The sequence below is a fragment of the Colletotrichum lupini genome, chromosome 3 (genome assembly GCF_023278565.1).
Source record: "Colletotrichum lupini chromosome 3, complete sequence".
NCBI lineage: Eukaryota > Fungi > Ascomycota > Sordariomycetes > Glomerellales > Glomerellaceae > Colletotrichum > Colletotrichum lupini.
This window is the reverse complement of record NC_064676.1, coordinates 6,301,732-6,318,071: the sequence shown is the minus strand read 5'-3', so window position 1 is coordinate 6,318,071 and position 16,340 is coordinate 6,301,732. Positions and strand designations below refer to the sequence as shown.

Here is a 16,340-nt window from a genome sequence, read left to right as displayed (position 1 = left end):
ATTATAACTACTAAAAAGCCGTATAAGGGATTAGATCTTATTAAAGTAAATACTCTTCGCGATCGAGGGGTCTATTAATTTATCTTATACGACCTAAAAAAATATATAAACCTCTATATATTTAAATTATAAATAGTTCGTAAGATTAAAGGGAAAAGAATACCCTAGCTGTACGAGAAGTCTAGATACGTAATTTAGGGGTACGGCGACGTTAAAAAAGCGACGCTACTTATATAATCGCCCACTATATAGCGCTATAGTTAATAATTAATAATAGTACTAATAGCATTCCTATAGAAAAAGGGATACGAGATTTAGAGCCGTAATATTACCTAGGCCTATACCTAATTAGCCATAGGGCTCATAAAGAAAATCCTAGCCTATTTACTAAAAGAAATAGCTAGTAAGTACTTAGAAAGTACGATTATTAAAGTACTTAAGCTACTATATAAGCTCGTAGAATCGGGTACTTATTAGTAAGCTACTTATTACGATTTTTATATTAATTAATTATTAATAGTTACCTCTACGTACGACCCGTACTTATTAGTTACGGAGTACGAAGGTAACTAATTTAGGATCGTTAGAATATAGACCGACGATATATTAGGCCTATTTAATATTAACTTTATAAAGAAGGAGGATAAGGAGCTTTAAAAAGCGGGCTTCGTAGCGAAGCTAAAAGAGGTCCTTATAATAAATACCCCCTTAGTATTTAACGGTAAGAGTCTTATAATTAAAAAAGAAACCGTTATTTTTTAATAAAAGGGGTAGAGCGAAAAGATTAACCTCGTCGATCTGAACGTAATTAATATTAAGAAGTAGTATAAAGCTAAGCTTATATAAGGGGTATATATTATAAGTATTTATTAGCCTAAGGCGATTTTTAATTACGCTAGGGTAGCATAGGCTATAGATCTAACTAAATAAGATATCGAGGTACTTAATAAGCGGCTTAAGTAGTAATAAACGAATCTCGATCGAGGTCTCGTTTACTACTTAATCGACCTTACGACTAGTAAGCTCTATGTCTTTATTAATAGGTTATTTACGAATAATAACGACCTTACTTCGTAATTAGGGTATATTATTATCCTAGCTAACGAGAGTATAAGTAAGAGCGAATTTATTATATATAGTAATATAATCTATTATTCGTTAACTAAAAGTAAGCGGGTAATAAGAAGTATACTAGCGTTAGAGGTTTATAATATAGTTAACGGCGTTAACCTCTCTTATACGATTTTAATAACGCTAAGGAAGATTACCGATCGAATTAGCCTTCTACCTATTTTAATAGTTATTTATACCGATTCCTACTTGCTATATAAATACCTCGTTAAATTAGGAATAATAAAAGAAAAGAGGCTTATAATCGATATTATAGCCCTTAGGTAATCGTACGAAAGGCGCGAGATACTCGAGATCCGTTAGATTAATAATAAAAATAACCTCGTAGACGCTTTTATAAAAGTAGTACTAAATAAGGGATTAGAGTAATTCGTAAGTAGCGGAAAAGTCACTATACAAATAAAGGGATAGGTTATACGAAAAAAGTAAAGAAAAGGGGGAAAAGGAGACGACTTAGTAAACGGGCCCGAGGTCGAATTATACCTCTAACCGTAGCGGTTAAATCGATAAAAAAAAAAGAAAGTTAGTATTAGATTAGAAATCTAATTCGACCGCGGTATATAGCCGACTACGTAGGGGCTAATTAGGGGCCCTATTTATAATTATTATAGCTAGCTTAACCTACGGTTAGAACCTCCTTTTTATACTTACTACGTAGATATTTATATATTTTAATTAATCTCTTCGTTAACTACGGTTCGAACCAACTACCCTGTAATAAGGATACTAACAAGGTTCCAATTCTAGGTCGAAGACCGCCGTCTCGTGACGAATGGCATTGTTTTCCGCCACACCAGGAACATAGCTTATGTGGTTTCAGTACATGATCTGATAGAGAGTTTGAACGTTCGGGGACTTGACTCAACCCTGATTGGAAATGTACACGAGAAAGAACACACATAAATGTTCAGTCATCATCGGTCCCCTCAACTAGATATGGACCGAAGCATATATCGAGAAAGACGGAGGTTATGAGAATCCTGAAGTAGTTTCCTACGCAGAAAGAGTATCAACAGGTCGTTGGCTTCTGTTCTTCTGCGTTGTTGCTCCTAACCTCCGACTCCGTTCCCAGCTATTCTTCTCATCAGCTGAGGCCCGTAGGACTGCCTTTCTGACACCGTCGCCAGTCTTGGTCAGACAATGACGCATAATGCGTCGATAGCCAAGATTTCCCGAGCTATTATGCGCTGTAATTCAGCCAAGCTGAAAGAATGTCCATCAGGGTGCCTAGAACTGTGAATGATATGAGTGCAGCTGATGAGAAGAGGGGCGCCCAGTACCGAACAGTGAGCAGCCACACGAATCTGTACCACAACAAAACTCCGGGTGGCTTGAAGAAAAGAATCAACGCAGTGATCAGTTTCACGAACGACGGCGCCTTCCATATATTAGATGGCATGATCAGTTATTTTGCACACTTTCGCTCCTATAATACGAAGGCAATCAAGTTATTGAGGTAAGGAGAATTGAGTACTTGCCAGGCTCATCAGACTGCCGCAGAGGCTGGGTGAACGATAATGTCAGTAGGCTTCTCACTGGAATCAAAGCTACCAACCTACCTACTTCCAAACGAAGCCAAAAGCACCAGCCCATGCGTCCCCTACTCCGGCAAGGTCGCGTGCGATGTTAAGGCCGACGAACGTTCGCATGAGGCCGTTGATCATGTTTCATAGCACCCACTACGCTCCTGAGTACAAGAGCTGCTTTCATGGTCCAAAGTAGATCTTGCTCGGCCACCAGCAAATACAAAGGCTCCTTGCGTAAGTCTGCCTGGTCAGTCATACAGGCCGTTTTGGCAGGCTCGAATAAGCTAGACAGTCAGACCTATCATTGAAGATCAGATTCTCATGATAAAGTAAGCAGTGTCGACAAGCGTTGAAGTCTTTAGAGGAGCAAAGGAGAGACACATGCTACATATGATAGGACTTTAGGACGATTCGAGTCAGTCGACCAAGCCTATGTCCTTATAAATATATAGATATTTGACGAAATCCTCAGTTTTCCTCAAGCAAAGTTTTTACTTCGACCTGGGATTAGTCATCAAGGCAAATATATGTTTAGGCTTACAGATCGACGGTGTTGTGCGCTGAGCAATGCGTACGAAGATTACGGTTTCACTGTCCGAGATCACGTAATTCTTCCGAGAATTAATAGTCAGCGAACGTCGACCACTGAATTCGCTCAACTACTTAATCACCTAGTGTTAAGCTTCAACTTTTACCTATTAGAGCAATCGACTTCCTCTTTCTAAGCTTTTGGAGACATCGTTGCTTTGAGAATCTCTATCATATCATCTTCTGCCCCTGAGCTGCAACCTATCATCAGACGCTTATCCAGGGTCAGCAAAGATGTCGGTCTCGGTGGCCTCAGGATCAACCCAATCGGGCTTCATTGTGAATGAAGGCGTACGGATACACTTCTACGCGACTGGACAAGGCCCCCTAATGGTTCTTCTCCACGGCTTTCCCGACAACTCAAAGACTTGGGCCCATCAGGTGGCTGAATTCTCGAAGACACATACAGTCGTGTGCCCCACTCTTCGCGGCTACCCACCTAGCGACATTCCCACCGTCGAGCAAGACGCCTACTGTTGGATTACGAGGCAGAAAAGGGGCCCTATTAGGTAGTTAGGTAGGGGTGGTAGGTAGGCAGTCTGGGCCCGTGCAGACGGACCCTTCCACCTACCTATACCCACTGAGGGACCGCGGGCTCTGCCCACGATCTTCCCCTCCTACACACACGCAATAGACCTATACTGACCTATTGACCTAGTCGCGACCAAAAGGTCTGACCTGCCTACGTGTATACCAACACCTACTCTTTGCAAACTGTGGTCGGAGATATTTTGGCCATCCTTGATCACTTCAACGCCGCCCAGGCAATCGTCGGCGGCCACGACTTTGGCGGCGGGGCTATTCAATTACTGGCACTTCACCACCCTGAGCGCGTCTCCGGGCTCATAATTATGAATTCTCCCATCCTTCCTCGCTTTCACGAGCTCATTCAGTTTGATAAAGACCAACAAGCCCAGTCTGCCTATACTATTCATCACATTCAGTACCAAAAAGGGGACGACAAGAACTTAGGCGCCGCGCTCGAGGGTATCAAGGATGACGAGCAGCGTCGCGAGATGCATGATTATCTCTCCGAGTCACCAATGGAAGGCATGTACGCCTACTACAAATACAACTACCCGGGCCCACCATACGGCCAGCATGTGGACACTTCTAGCATGTTATATCAGGTGCCCACGCTCATCATCTGGGGCTTCGCAGACACCTACTTTTCAACGAAGTTTTTGGATGGGATTCCAAGGTTTTTTGTGAATAGCGTCCGTCTCGTCACGTTTCCCGGTGCCGGCCATTGGGTATTCCGGGAACAGCCTGCTAAGGTTAACCAAGAAATTCGGTCTTGGTTACAGGTCCTGGCCAATATGTCGGGGTAAGATTTCTGGGGATCAGCAATATTCAGGAGATGGAATTTCTAGAAATCCTTCATTTCCTTTTCTCGTCCTTGACGGTGAAGGAAGCCAAGGGGTCAATTTTTAGACGTGACCATGTCGTTTCTGGACATAACCTACATAAAGACTACACTTTGCCACAAAGCTTTCAAAGCTGTCTTGGGGTCATGGCCTGAGGTGACAGAGGTTGACCACCCCACGTCGTGTATCTCAGTGAACAAGCCTGAGAGCAGCAAACCTCTCGTTCTCTCACGGAAGCAACATTTCATCCTAATTTTCAATTCTATCAGGCTGTGGTATTGCACAACTTACAAAAGTCTGATGCGAACCAGTCCAAATGTTTGTGAGTGCTTGCAGCAGCTTCGGAAAATTCAGGAGGTGGCAACTGGTATCACTGGCGGTGGCTAGACTTGTGATGTGCTTTTCCGTAACGTCGCCGGATGAAGTGGTGTGGCCCGGCTTCGAGGCCAAGTCAGTGGATTTGCGGTTCCAAATGATCGGCAATTAGCATATACCTTCTAGCTTTTGTGTAATTGATGCACATCCTAAGTCAGTATGAAAATGTCCTGTTTGAATGTCTTGAGCTTAGCGGGCGCTGATCCCACCCTCGCACGATTCTGGCATCGAGGTTACCTCAAGCCAGCCAGATGAACAAAAAAGCTTTTTGACCAGGCATTTGCCACCTTATGTTCGTTCTTTCCCGAGTAGGTCTCAGGACTTTGTCGAGAATAGACGGTGGCAGATTAGTTCGAGTATGCCTCTTCCTACCTACGATCTCGTGATCCTATTTCTCGAACAAGCACAACCAGCATTTGGCTGACGCTGATGCCCTCGGACTTTTGATGCCTCCTCAGCAGTGATGGCGTATACTCGCGGTCCCTTCTTCTCGAAGATAAGCTATTGCGAAATATGTGAAAGTTTGCTGAGGGGCAAAAGTATCTGCTACAGAGACGCAGAGGTCTCACGGATCTGTGATCATGCGGGTTGGTATGCTGGGTCTCTTCCTGCTGTAACCCAATCTCAGTAGTCGGTGAACAGGGGTCACACGATACACCCTGGAACATGGTCCATGTAGCACTACTTCTAATAGCATCAATACGGGGCCGATGTTCAATGTATGCCTGCAAGTTTGGAGATCCGGAGAAACGCGGAAATAGACACGGATGTATGAGATTACGAGAGCTGCAGTGTGCTGAGGCGGCTATTGTCACTTCAGCACTCAATCAGCATCACTCTGTTGAATACAGAAGATTGAGGGGCCAATGCTCGTGGGTCAGCCGTCTGCATGGCAACTCCAAGTAAAGCTATTCCGAGCGCACGGCGAGCTGCGGGAACTCAGATGACTGAAACTCTGGATGAACACCATGGTCAGGGCCACAGATGGGTGCGTTCCCATTCGTTCCCGGATCCCAATTGCTGCGGCGTTGTGGGGTTTTCCGATGGAACCAAAAACGTTGGAATAACTCCATCTGCTGATTGCCTGGCCAGCGTCTTGAAGCTGATAGTTGACGGCCAATATCCTCATACGACGAAATTGATGTTTGTGAACCATATCCGTGCTTCTCGTGGCTTTTCCGCCTATGGCTTTTCCGTGATGACCTTGGCATATTGGGAGAGGCGCATGGGGGTGCTATGGAAAACATGTCTTTCGACGCCATCAACGCCAAGCTTTTGTGAGTTGGGTGGCAGGGACCAACAGGGGACCACGATGGCGGGCGCGTTATCGCGCGCAGATTGTGGTGAGTACCGACCTTCAGTCATAGAACCCTGGTAATTGTGATGACTGGAAGGTAAGCCCTTAACGTTTTCGACTTCCTCGTCGATGAACAGTTCTCTGACAGCGTTGAACGACATCTGTGTACAATGATTCAGAATCTAGGGAGAGCAACATGGTCGTGAAGCGTAGAGAGGCATCCGGGGCCGTGTGAATCAACATTGGCTTTTGACCTTGGCTCTACGGCAGCCCAGAAGCCTGAGAGGTAGGCCAAGGTGCTAATCAACTTTAGTCCCCGTCCGCCGAGACTTGAAAGGGGCGCCTTCAGACTAAATATGCGAGTCCTGGTTCGGGATGTGAACAACTCTTCAAGAGTCTTGGCCTGTTTTCCTTTCCCCGCACTCCGCACTTCGCACTTCGCGGAAAAGCCGTCGTGCCCCATTTACCCCATGGGGGACGCAAATGGTTTCTCCACCGATTATGCTCATCTGGCTCCGCGCTTGTTGACCCGAGGAGATGGCTGCGAACGGCTCGCCGGTCGAACGAAGGTTGTAATTAAGAGCTGGGGTTTGAAAGTATTTATCTGTGCTTCTTCGGACCTTGATCCATCGTCGTGTCTTCAACTCGTGGACTTAGAGGACCGCCAGCCTTCACTTTCAAACCTTGAAGCAGGATCGCCGGCCGGAAATTTGTCCAACCTCGAATTATCTCCCCAACTGCTCCGCACTGCTTCTTCAGCGACTTTTCTCTTCCCTCTTTGAGAGCGGGTGCATTTCCAACGACGAAGACAACAATGGCGCACAACGCACATGGCGAGAGGCCCATCTCTTCGCAGGAGAAGGTTGCCGTCAATCAGATGGAACACGTCTTGACTGCCGACGACCCTGCTCTCATGAAGCAGCCCGTGATTGAGAAGGTAGACAAGTTCGGTGCCCACACAAAGACAGACCCGAAGGAGATCGCCCTAGTGAAGAAGATTGACTGGTACATTCTGGTATGCCACAAACATCACCCGTTCCTCTCTAAGACGGCACAAGTCTAACGGAAGATCAACAGCCTATTCTATGGTTGATGTACTTCCTCAACTTCCTCGACAGGAATGCGATGATTAACGGCAAACTCGATGATTTGGACGAGGACCTAGGCCTTAAAGGCAATCAGTACAATACCTGCGTTTCCATCCTTTTCGTCGGATACCTTGTCGGCCAAGTCCCTTCCAACATGGTTCTCAACCGGGTTCGTCCCTCGTATTACATGGCTGGTAAGTCGCTCAATATACAACGAGCAGAACAATTACTTACTGGAGCAACCTCAAGGTTTCATGATGGCTTGGTCTGTTGTCAGTCTATTGACCTACAAGTGCCATGACTTCGGGACGATGCTGGGTTGCCGTTTTCTGCTCGGAATTACCGAAGCACCGGTAAGAGACCACTTGAATCCTCGATATGAAGCTGCTTCCTAACATCAAAGGACAGTTCTACCCCGGTGCTCTTTACGTGCTTAGCATGTTTTATACCAGGAAGGAGGTCTCAGCCCGCATGGCTATCTTCTACACCGGCAACATGGCCGCAAGTGCATTCTCTGGGCTCATTGCAGCTCCCATTTTCTCAGGAATGCGAGGCGTAAGGGGTCTCGCTGGATGGCAGTGGTGAGCCTCTTTTTGCTCATTCAATTCCTTTTTCACAACAACGGAAGTCGTTCTTAGGAGAATAGTACTTAGTCTGACCTTTTCTAATGTAGGCTCTTCATCATCCAAGGAGCCGTTTCCATCCTCGTCGCCTTTTTCGCCTTCTTCCTCTTGCCCGACAGCCCCCTTCAGACCCGCTGGCTCACCGAGGAGGAGCGGCAGCTCGCACACACCCGAATCTACAACGATACCACAGACCGCCGCGAGGGTACCAGCGTCTGGACGGGTCTTCGAGAGGCCTGCACTGATTGGCGGACGTGGGTCTTCTGTCTTATGGACAACCTCCATCTCTCAGCGAACGGATTCAAGAACTTTTTGCCTGTATGTGCCTCATTTCTCCAAAATGCCTAGTACTTTTTGCGAACCTCAGACTGATATTCGACACGCAGACTGTTGTCAAGACGCTTGGTTACAGCACCACCGTCAGTCTCGTGCTGACCTGCCCGCCCTACGTCTTCTCCGCCTTCTTCTCCGTTCTGGTCCCTTGGTCATCTGGAAAGTACAACGAGCGCACGTGGCACATTACTATCAGCAAGCTCATCGTTTGCATTGGTTTTGTCATGGGCGTTTCATCTCTCAACGTGGGAGTTCGTTACACAGGTAAGAAGCCCTGGATTCTTCCCCTGACACCAATACTCCACTGTCGATGCTAATGCTATTCGATAGGTATCATGCTGTTTGTTGGAGCCACATATGGTGTAAGTTGATATTGGCTCAGTCCTTCCTACACATGGAACTAAACGAGACACAGGTGAACAATTTGATTCTCGGGTGGACCTCATCCACTCTTGGTCAAACCGACGAAAAGAAGGCGGTTGCCATCGCCATGGCCAATACCCTCGGCAACGCAGCTAGCATCTACACTCCCTATCTCTGGCCAGACACTGATAAGCCTCGGTTCTTGACTGCAATGATTGCTAGCATCGGGTTCTCTATCGGAGTTGTCATTTGCGCTTGGGGAATGAAGTTGGCTTTGATGCGCACCAACCGCAAGAAGAGAGAGGCTGATCCCAACGCCTCTAACTTCTACGTCTACTGAGTAGAGAGACAAGATAAAGCGGATCTGGAGAGATGGAGGCAAACTTTTTGGAAAGACGTGAAGTCAGAAGTAATTACTATTACTACGGGGAACACCCAAGCCTATCGACCTAGAGATGTAGCAAGTTTCATAATCTCAATATCTCATCAGGCTGGCATGCAACTGCTGCCGAAATATGCATGCGACGGCCAGTGCCATTAATACAGCTCAGCGAGTTACAGATCAAGTGACCAAAACTCATGAAGAGGGTGCCGCAGTTCCCAGCGCTCCCAACGTAACTGTAGAACACGGCGCATCGTACGCGCTGGGCTTGACAAACTGTGGCTCAGGATTGTTCTCAAGTGCCAGTAGTATCAGCGACTCCTCCTTCTGATCAAACTTCGGCCACCCGAGGACCGAACTCAACCCATCCGCCGGATCATTGGCAAAGGCCGCCCATGCGCTCTGCATGAGTACAGTTGTTTCCTTCTGCGGATCGGACGGCGGATTTTAGTATCCCTATTACAGGGTAGTTAGTTCGAACCGTAGTTAACGAAGAGATCAATTAAACTATATAAATATTTATATAATAAGTATAAAAAGGAGGTTCTAACCGTAGGTTAGGCTAGCTACGATAATTATAAATAGGGCCCCTAATTAGCCCCTACGTAATTAGCTATATATTACGGTCGAATTAGATTTCTAATCTAATACTAACTTTCTCTTTTTTTTATTAATTTAACTATTATGATTAAAAGTATAATTCGACCTTAGGCCCGTTTACTAAGTCGTCTCCTTTTCCCCCTTTTTTTTACTCTTTTTATATAACCTATCCTTTTATTTATATAATAACTTTTTTACTACTTACGAATTACTCTAATCCCTTATTTAGTACTACTTTTATAAAAGTGTTTACGAGGTTATTTTTATTATTAATTTAATAGATCTCGAGTATTTCGCGCCTTTTATATAATTACTTAAGGGCTATAATATTAATTATAAACCTCTTTTCCTTCGTTATTCCTAATTTAACGAGGTATTTATATAGTAAATAAAAATCGGTATAAATAACTATTAAAATAAGTAAAAAGCTAATTTAATTAGTAATCTTCTTTAGCGTCGTTAAAATTATATAAAAGAGGTTAACGCTATTAACTATATTATAAACCTCTAATACTAATATACTTCTTATTACCCGCTTATTTTTAATTAACGAATAATAAATTATATTACTATATATAATAAATTCGCTCTCGCTTATACTCTCGTTAACTAGGATAATAATATACCCTAATTATAAAATAAGGTCGTTATTATTTATAAATAACCTATTAACGAAGACGTAGAGCTTACTAATTATAAGGTTAATTAAGTAGTAAACGAGACCTCGATCGAGATTTATTTTTTATTACTTAAGCTACTTATTAAGTACCTTAACGTCTCGTTTAGTTAGATCTATAGCTTATACTATTTTAATATAATTAAAAGTCGCTTTAAGTTAATAAATACTTATAATATATACCCCTCGCGCGAGCTTAGCCTTATATTATTTTTTAATATTAATTATATTTAGATTAACGAGGTTAATCTTCTCGCCCTACCCCTTTTATTAAAAAACGACGGTTTCTTTTTTAATTATAAAAATCCCGTTATTAAATACTAAGGGGGTATTTATTATAAGGACCTCTTTTAGCTTCGTTACGAAGCCCGCTTTTTAAAGCTCTTTATCCTCTTTTTTTATAAAGTTAATATCGAATAAGCCTAATATATCGTTAGTCTATATTCTAATAATTTTAAATTAATTACTTTCGTACTCTATAACTAATAAGTACGGGTCGTATATAAAAGTAACTATTAATAATTAATTAATATAAAAATCGTAATAAGTAGCTTACTAATAAGTGCCCGATTTTACGAGCCTATATAGTAGCTTAAGCACTTTAATAATCGTACTTTTTAAGTACTTATTAGCTATTTCTTTTAGTAAATAGGCTAGGATTTTCCTTATAAGCCCTATAACCGATTAAGTATAGGCTTAGGTAATATTACGGCTCTAAATCTTATATCCCTTCTTTTATAATAATACTATTAGTATTATTATTAATTATTAATTATAGCGCTATATAATAAGCGATTATATAAGTAGCGTTGCCTTTTTAATATTACCGTACCCCTAAATTATATATTTAAACTTCTCGTATAGCTAAAGTATTCTTTTCCCTTTAATTTTACGAACTATTCGTAATTTAAATATGCGGAGGTTTATATATTTTTCTAAGTTATATAAAATAAATTAATAGACCCCTTAATTATAAAGAATATTTATTTTAATAAGATCTAATTCCTTATATAGCTTTTTAGTAGTTATAATTACGCTTTCTTTACGTAGTTTAACTATTAGCTCGAAATTGGCTTTCTTTTTTACTATATAAAAAGTATTAATTACCTCGTTACTAGTAATAAATTACTGCGTTAGGGCTTACCGTCGTAGTCTTCTACGACGTTTTACTAATAGTATTAATACCTTTTTAATAATTTCCTCTTCCTCGTCGTTTATTAATACTACTATAACGATTTTATTAAAAATAATTTCTTATACCTCTACTACGGGTTATATAGTTTCCCTTAGCTTTTTTTTTTTTATAAGTTAGAAATTACCTCGTTAGGATCTATATAGTACGGTCTAATTACTATAATTAATATTTTAAGTAACTAATTACGATCTCTCGTAACTATATAAGAGCGCTTATTAACAAAAATTAACTTATATAGCCTAGCCTATTATTAAGTAATTTCGTACTATACTCGTATATCCGAATTTAGTAATATATTTAGATTACCCCCTATGTCGGGCTTATTATATATAGTAATTACTTTATTAACTTATTTTTTTATACTTACCTCGCGCAGTGCCCGTATTACTTTTTTAACTACTTAGGCTTATTAACTTATACTTAGTAACGGTAGCGAGGCTAAAGTCGTTCTTAAATATGCTCTAAATACTAATAACGTTAATATAAGTCCGTTAGGCCCTATAATATTATTATAGTATTTAAGTACTATTTAGAGGCATTCGTTATTAGTAGAATCCGGATTTTCCTTTTTAATAATTCTAAACGCCCTTTTTAATTACTAATATGCCCTTTTTACCTTTTTAATACTATAGTATGCTTTAATAAGTACGACTTTTAGTTATATACTATAGGCCGTTATATTATCCCTAAATTTTACTAACTTAAAGCTAGTACTAATATCGGTTCTAATACCGTCTAGCGGTCCCTAGTATATATTAATCTAGCTTTTTTATAAAGCTACCTATACTATTTTTACTTATAGATCCTAGAGGAATTGCCCTATTTAGAAAGATATAGCTACGTCGATTATATATAGTACTAGTTAACTATTTAAATAGACAATATCGATAACGATTTCTTAGTTAAAGTTAAGCTTATTACGTAATTTAAACTTAAATTTACGTAGGCTCTGCGCATTTATTTAGTATTAATAATATACTTTTATTAACTACTTTAGCGCCCCTATTTTAATATTATTATTACTTAATTATTTTAAAAGGTTATATAGCCTCGTAACTAATAAGTACCCGAATCTCTAGTAAAGTCTTCTAAACTCACTTTCCGTTAGGTAATTAATTAACTTCGTATTATTAATAAGCTTTATAAACGCATACCCCTATTATTATTTAATTATTTTAAAATACTTATTACTAAAAATTCTATTCCTCGTATTATTAAGTATAATACCTAGTTAATCTATGTTTTTTAAATATAGGAGAAATAGGGTATTAATAAGTAAAATATAAAAAGTTATTGTTCCGAAGTACGTCTTTACTTTTACTATACTTAGGGTAACGATTTCTTTACTTAGGCTAAAACTAATCCTTATAATACTTATTATTAATATATTAAACGTTATTAATACGATCTTTTATAATACTTAGAAATTACCCTTTTTCTCTAGTTAATTATTATAATACCTTAGTATTTAGGATAATTTTATAAAAGTTATTTAAGCCGTACCTTTTACTTGTATAAAATACCTATATAAGCTTAGTATTCGAGGGATTTAAGTAGTATAAAAAGGACCCCTCTAGCTACCCCTAGATTTACTTAGTACTATATTCTTTCTTTTTAAATATTAAGAAAAATAGCGTCTTCTCCTTAATCGTTAAGAGAATAGGCTTCGGCCTTATTAAATTTACCCTTTTAACTACCTCTATATTTATTATTTAAGGGACCTTCCCTTACTATCCGTAAATAAAAGCTTACTTATTAAGAGCTTTTATTACCTTTTATTTATTTAGTCTTATATATCCTCTAGAGGCTAATAGGGTAAAAAAAGAGTAGTTAATATCGTTAATTTTGTTATAATCTAATTTATTAATATAAGAGGTAAGATCTTCTTTATCTTCCGAATTTCTTATAGGGGGTATATACTTTAGGCCGCTACTTTAGTTATTATTATTAAGTTCCGTACCCCTAGATTTACTTTTATATATAATAAAGAATTAATTAAACTAATAAGGGCTAGTTTTACTATCTATTACCCTCGACTTTCTATACTATTTATATAATTTAGTACGCTCTTTTTTAAAGTAGTTATTTAACTAATATCTATCTTTTTTATAAATATAATATTACTTTTTTTATTACCCTACCCATAAGTTAGATCTCTACTTATTTAACGAATCTAGGCCTCTTTATTAGTAATTACTATATCTAGCCTCTTTTCCTTTTTTATTATATATTTAATCGACCTAATATTATTAATAAGGGCCGTTATATACTTAAAAATAAGTTTAGCGCAGTATTCTCGCTTTAATATTAAAACTAAATCTTAGCCTCGAGTAGAGCGTCTCGTAATCTTTAGGTACTTAGTATAGGGTTATTTTTACTTCTAATATACGCTAAATTATAGTATAAAAATATCTAACTTTCCGCTTATTTATCCCCTTATTTAGCTAGGTTTTTATTAGCTTATTAATTTAATTAATAAGCTCTTTAAGGATCTCTACTCGTAATTTACCCTCTATTATCCTAGTTATAAATATAAAAAAAATCGCTCGTAGCTTAAATAAGAGCTCTAGGTTCTTATTATAAGTCTTAAAGCGGCTTCGGATTACGTTAATTATATTAAAAAAGTCGTTTTAATCAAAATTACGCACCGCTTCGTAATAATAATTAGAGGCTTTATTTATAAATACGATATTAATTACTAAATAGTACTAATATTCCTTAATTCTGACTTTTTTATAATAATTGTAAAACATCGTTAGGGTTTTTTATAAGACCTTATACTTCCCCCTAGAATATAATTTCTTTTTTAAAAAGATCTTTTTAAGGTTTATAAATTACTTCGTATTTATTACTAGATTTTCGGTATTTATATATAATCCCTACGTCGCTACGTATTATTAATAACTTTAGGTCGTTTACCTCTTTTTTTATTAACTAATCGGCGCCGAATTTCGTATTAATAATAATAATAAGTTATAAATCGAAATAAATAGAATTATTAATTATCGTACTTCTAATACTATATTTTACCCCGGTATATCTTTTTATAATAATAGATTTCTATTAGTAATTATAAAAAGGAAATCTAGGTCGTTTACCCTTTTTTTAAATTTATTAAAGTAATTATATACTCTATTAACTTATACTTAGTTCTATAGTACAAATTCCTCCTTTATAATTATTATTATTAGTATTTTATATAACTATTATAATTATAATTACGTTAGTAATACCCCTCGCTTATAAAGGAATTTATTAACTACTTTTATAATTCTTAAGCTTATGCTTACGAACTATTCGTTTAGTTAGTAACTAAGGTCGTTTATAATCTTATAAAATAGGGGTTACCCTTATAGCCCCTTTTTTTTATAAACCTTAGTTGAATAAATTAATACCGCGTTAATTTACTTATTATTAAGCTAATTTATAATTCTATATATTTACGTCCCCTAATAATCCGGGTTAATATTTATTTATTTATAAAGGATTAAGATTTTATTTAAAATCGGGTTTCGTTCTCTTTTTTTTTACCCTAACTTACTAAGGGTCGTACTCTAGCTTATACTTATATTAGTAATTACTAACGTATTTAATTTTAATAAGGATATATTTAATCTGCGCGCTAGTTATAATAAATCCGTACTTTTATTACTTAATAAATTTATTAAGGTCTAAGAGATTCCCGCTTCCTCTCGCTATCTCGCTATTACTCTCGTTTTTACTATTTTTAATAATTATTACTACCCTTCTAAATCGCTAGTTATTATACTTACTAAGATCCTCTTTTTTATTTAATATAAAAAAGTAAGTTTTAGTAGTTCCTTTTTATACTAATAGTAATAAACGTTTATATTATTATAAAAAGATATAGTAATTAGTCTTAAGATTTCTATTAATTATTAATTTCTATTATCCCGTATATTTCTAGCCTCCTAAGCCTCGTATTTTTTATAATTTTTAAATAGCTTCTTTCCTTAACCTACCTCCTTTAGAATAATATTCTATAAGAATAGTTAAAAATAAATACTAAGTAGCTCGTAAAAGAGCTATATAAGTTATTAAGAACTATATAAGCCGTTAAGTATAGTTAATAAAGTTAAGCCCTCTTTTTTATAAGATTATAAATTTTAAAAACTTATTAAAAATACCTACTTATCGCTCGTACGTAGTAGGGTTAAATACTTTAAAAATCTTATTTTTTATAGCCTCTTAATACCCTATTTTATATCTTTTAAATAGTTTTTTTTATAATTTAATTACGGTTAGGTAATTATTACTTATTAGCGATCTTTTTTATTATTTAATTAATTTTTTAAAATTAATAATCTCGCGCCGGGAGCTAGTATAAAAAGAAGCCTTTTAGTAGCCTTCTAAAGAATTCTTTTTTTTTTCCCTTAAATCCTCGTTTTTTTAGCCTTTTCTTAAGCTAATAATAACTTTAGTAAGAGGTTATAAGACTACTTTAGAGTAGCTACTTTCTTCTTAAATTAATTTCTAAAATCCGTAATATTCTTAACTTAATATTATTAAGACCTTTAAATCCCCTCTTCTTTTATTAAACCGTCCCTTATATTATATTTTTAAATAAAACCTAGGGGGTAGTTAAGGGAGCTATGAAGAGGTTATTTAAATCGTAAGCTTAAGGTCGTACTTATAAAATTCTTATAATAATAGACTTTTTTATATATTATAAATCTCTTAACTTAATAACTCCTATAGGGTTATTTTTATTATTAAATAAGAATATTTACGTTTAAAAATTCCCTTTTTTAATCGCGCGGTACTTTTTTATATTA

At 37.7% G+C, this 16,340-nt stretch overlaps 3 protein-coding genes across 3 annotated transcripts; 2 read left to right on the top strand and 1 right to left on the bottom strand.

Moving 5' to 3' along the window:
• Positions 1-3,479: 3,479 nt before the first annotated feature.
• CLUP02_06661 (uncharacterized protein) lies at positions 3,480-4,576 on the top strand (the record flags this gene model as incomplete). The annotated part of the gene is made up of 2 exons (XM_049285660.1): positions 3,480-3,720; positions 3,972-4,576. 2 exons carry the CDS (start codon positions 3,480-3,482, stop codon positions 4,574-4,576), a joined length of 846 nt encoding a protein of 281 aa, XP_049142803.1.
• Positions 4,577-7,098: 2,522 nt separating this feature from the next.
• Positions 7,099-9,031, top strand: CLUP02_06660 (MFS transporter; the record flags this gene model as incomplete). The annotated part of the gene is made up of 8 exons (XM_049285659.1): positions 7,099-7,299; positions 7,362-7,566; positions 7,622-7,725; positions 7,781-7,953; positions 8,046-8,313; positions 8,382-8,592; positions 8,659-8,690; positions 8,744-9,031. 8 exons carry the CDS (start codon positions 7,099-7,101, stop codon positions 9,029-9,031), a joined length of 1,482 nt encoding a protein of 493 aa, XP_049142802.1.
• A 237-nt stretch (positions 9,032-9,268) lies between these two features.
• On the bottom strand, positions 9,269-9,481 carry CLUP02_06659 (carboxylesterase; the record flags this gene model as incomplete). Its single annotated transcript, XM_049285658.1, has 1 exon — positions 9,269-9,481. The coding sequence occupies one exon, from the start codon at positions 9,479-9,481 to the stop codon at positions 9,269-9,271; it is 213 nt and encodes a 70-aa protein (XP_049142801.1).
• Positions 9,482-16,340: the final 6,859 nt, after the last annotated feature.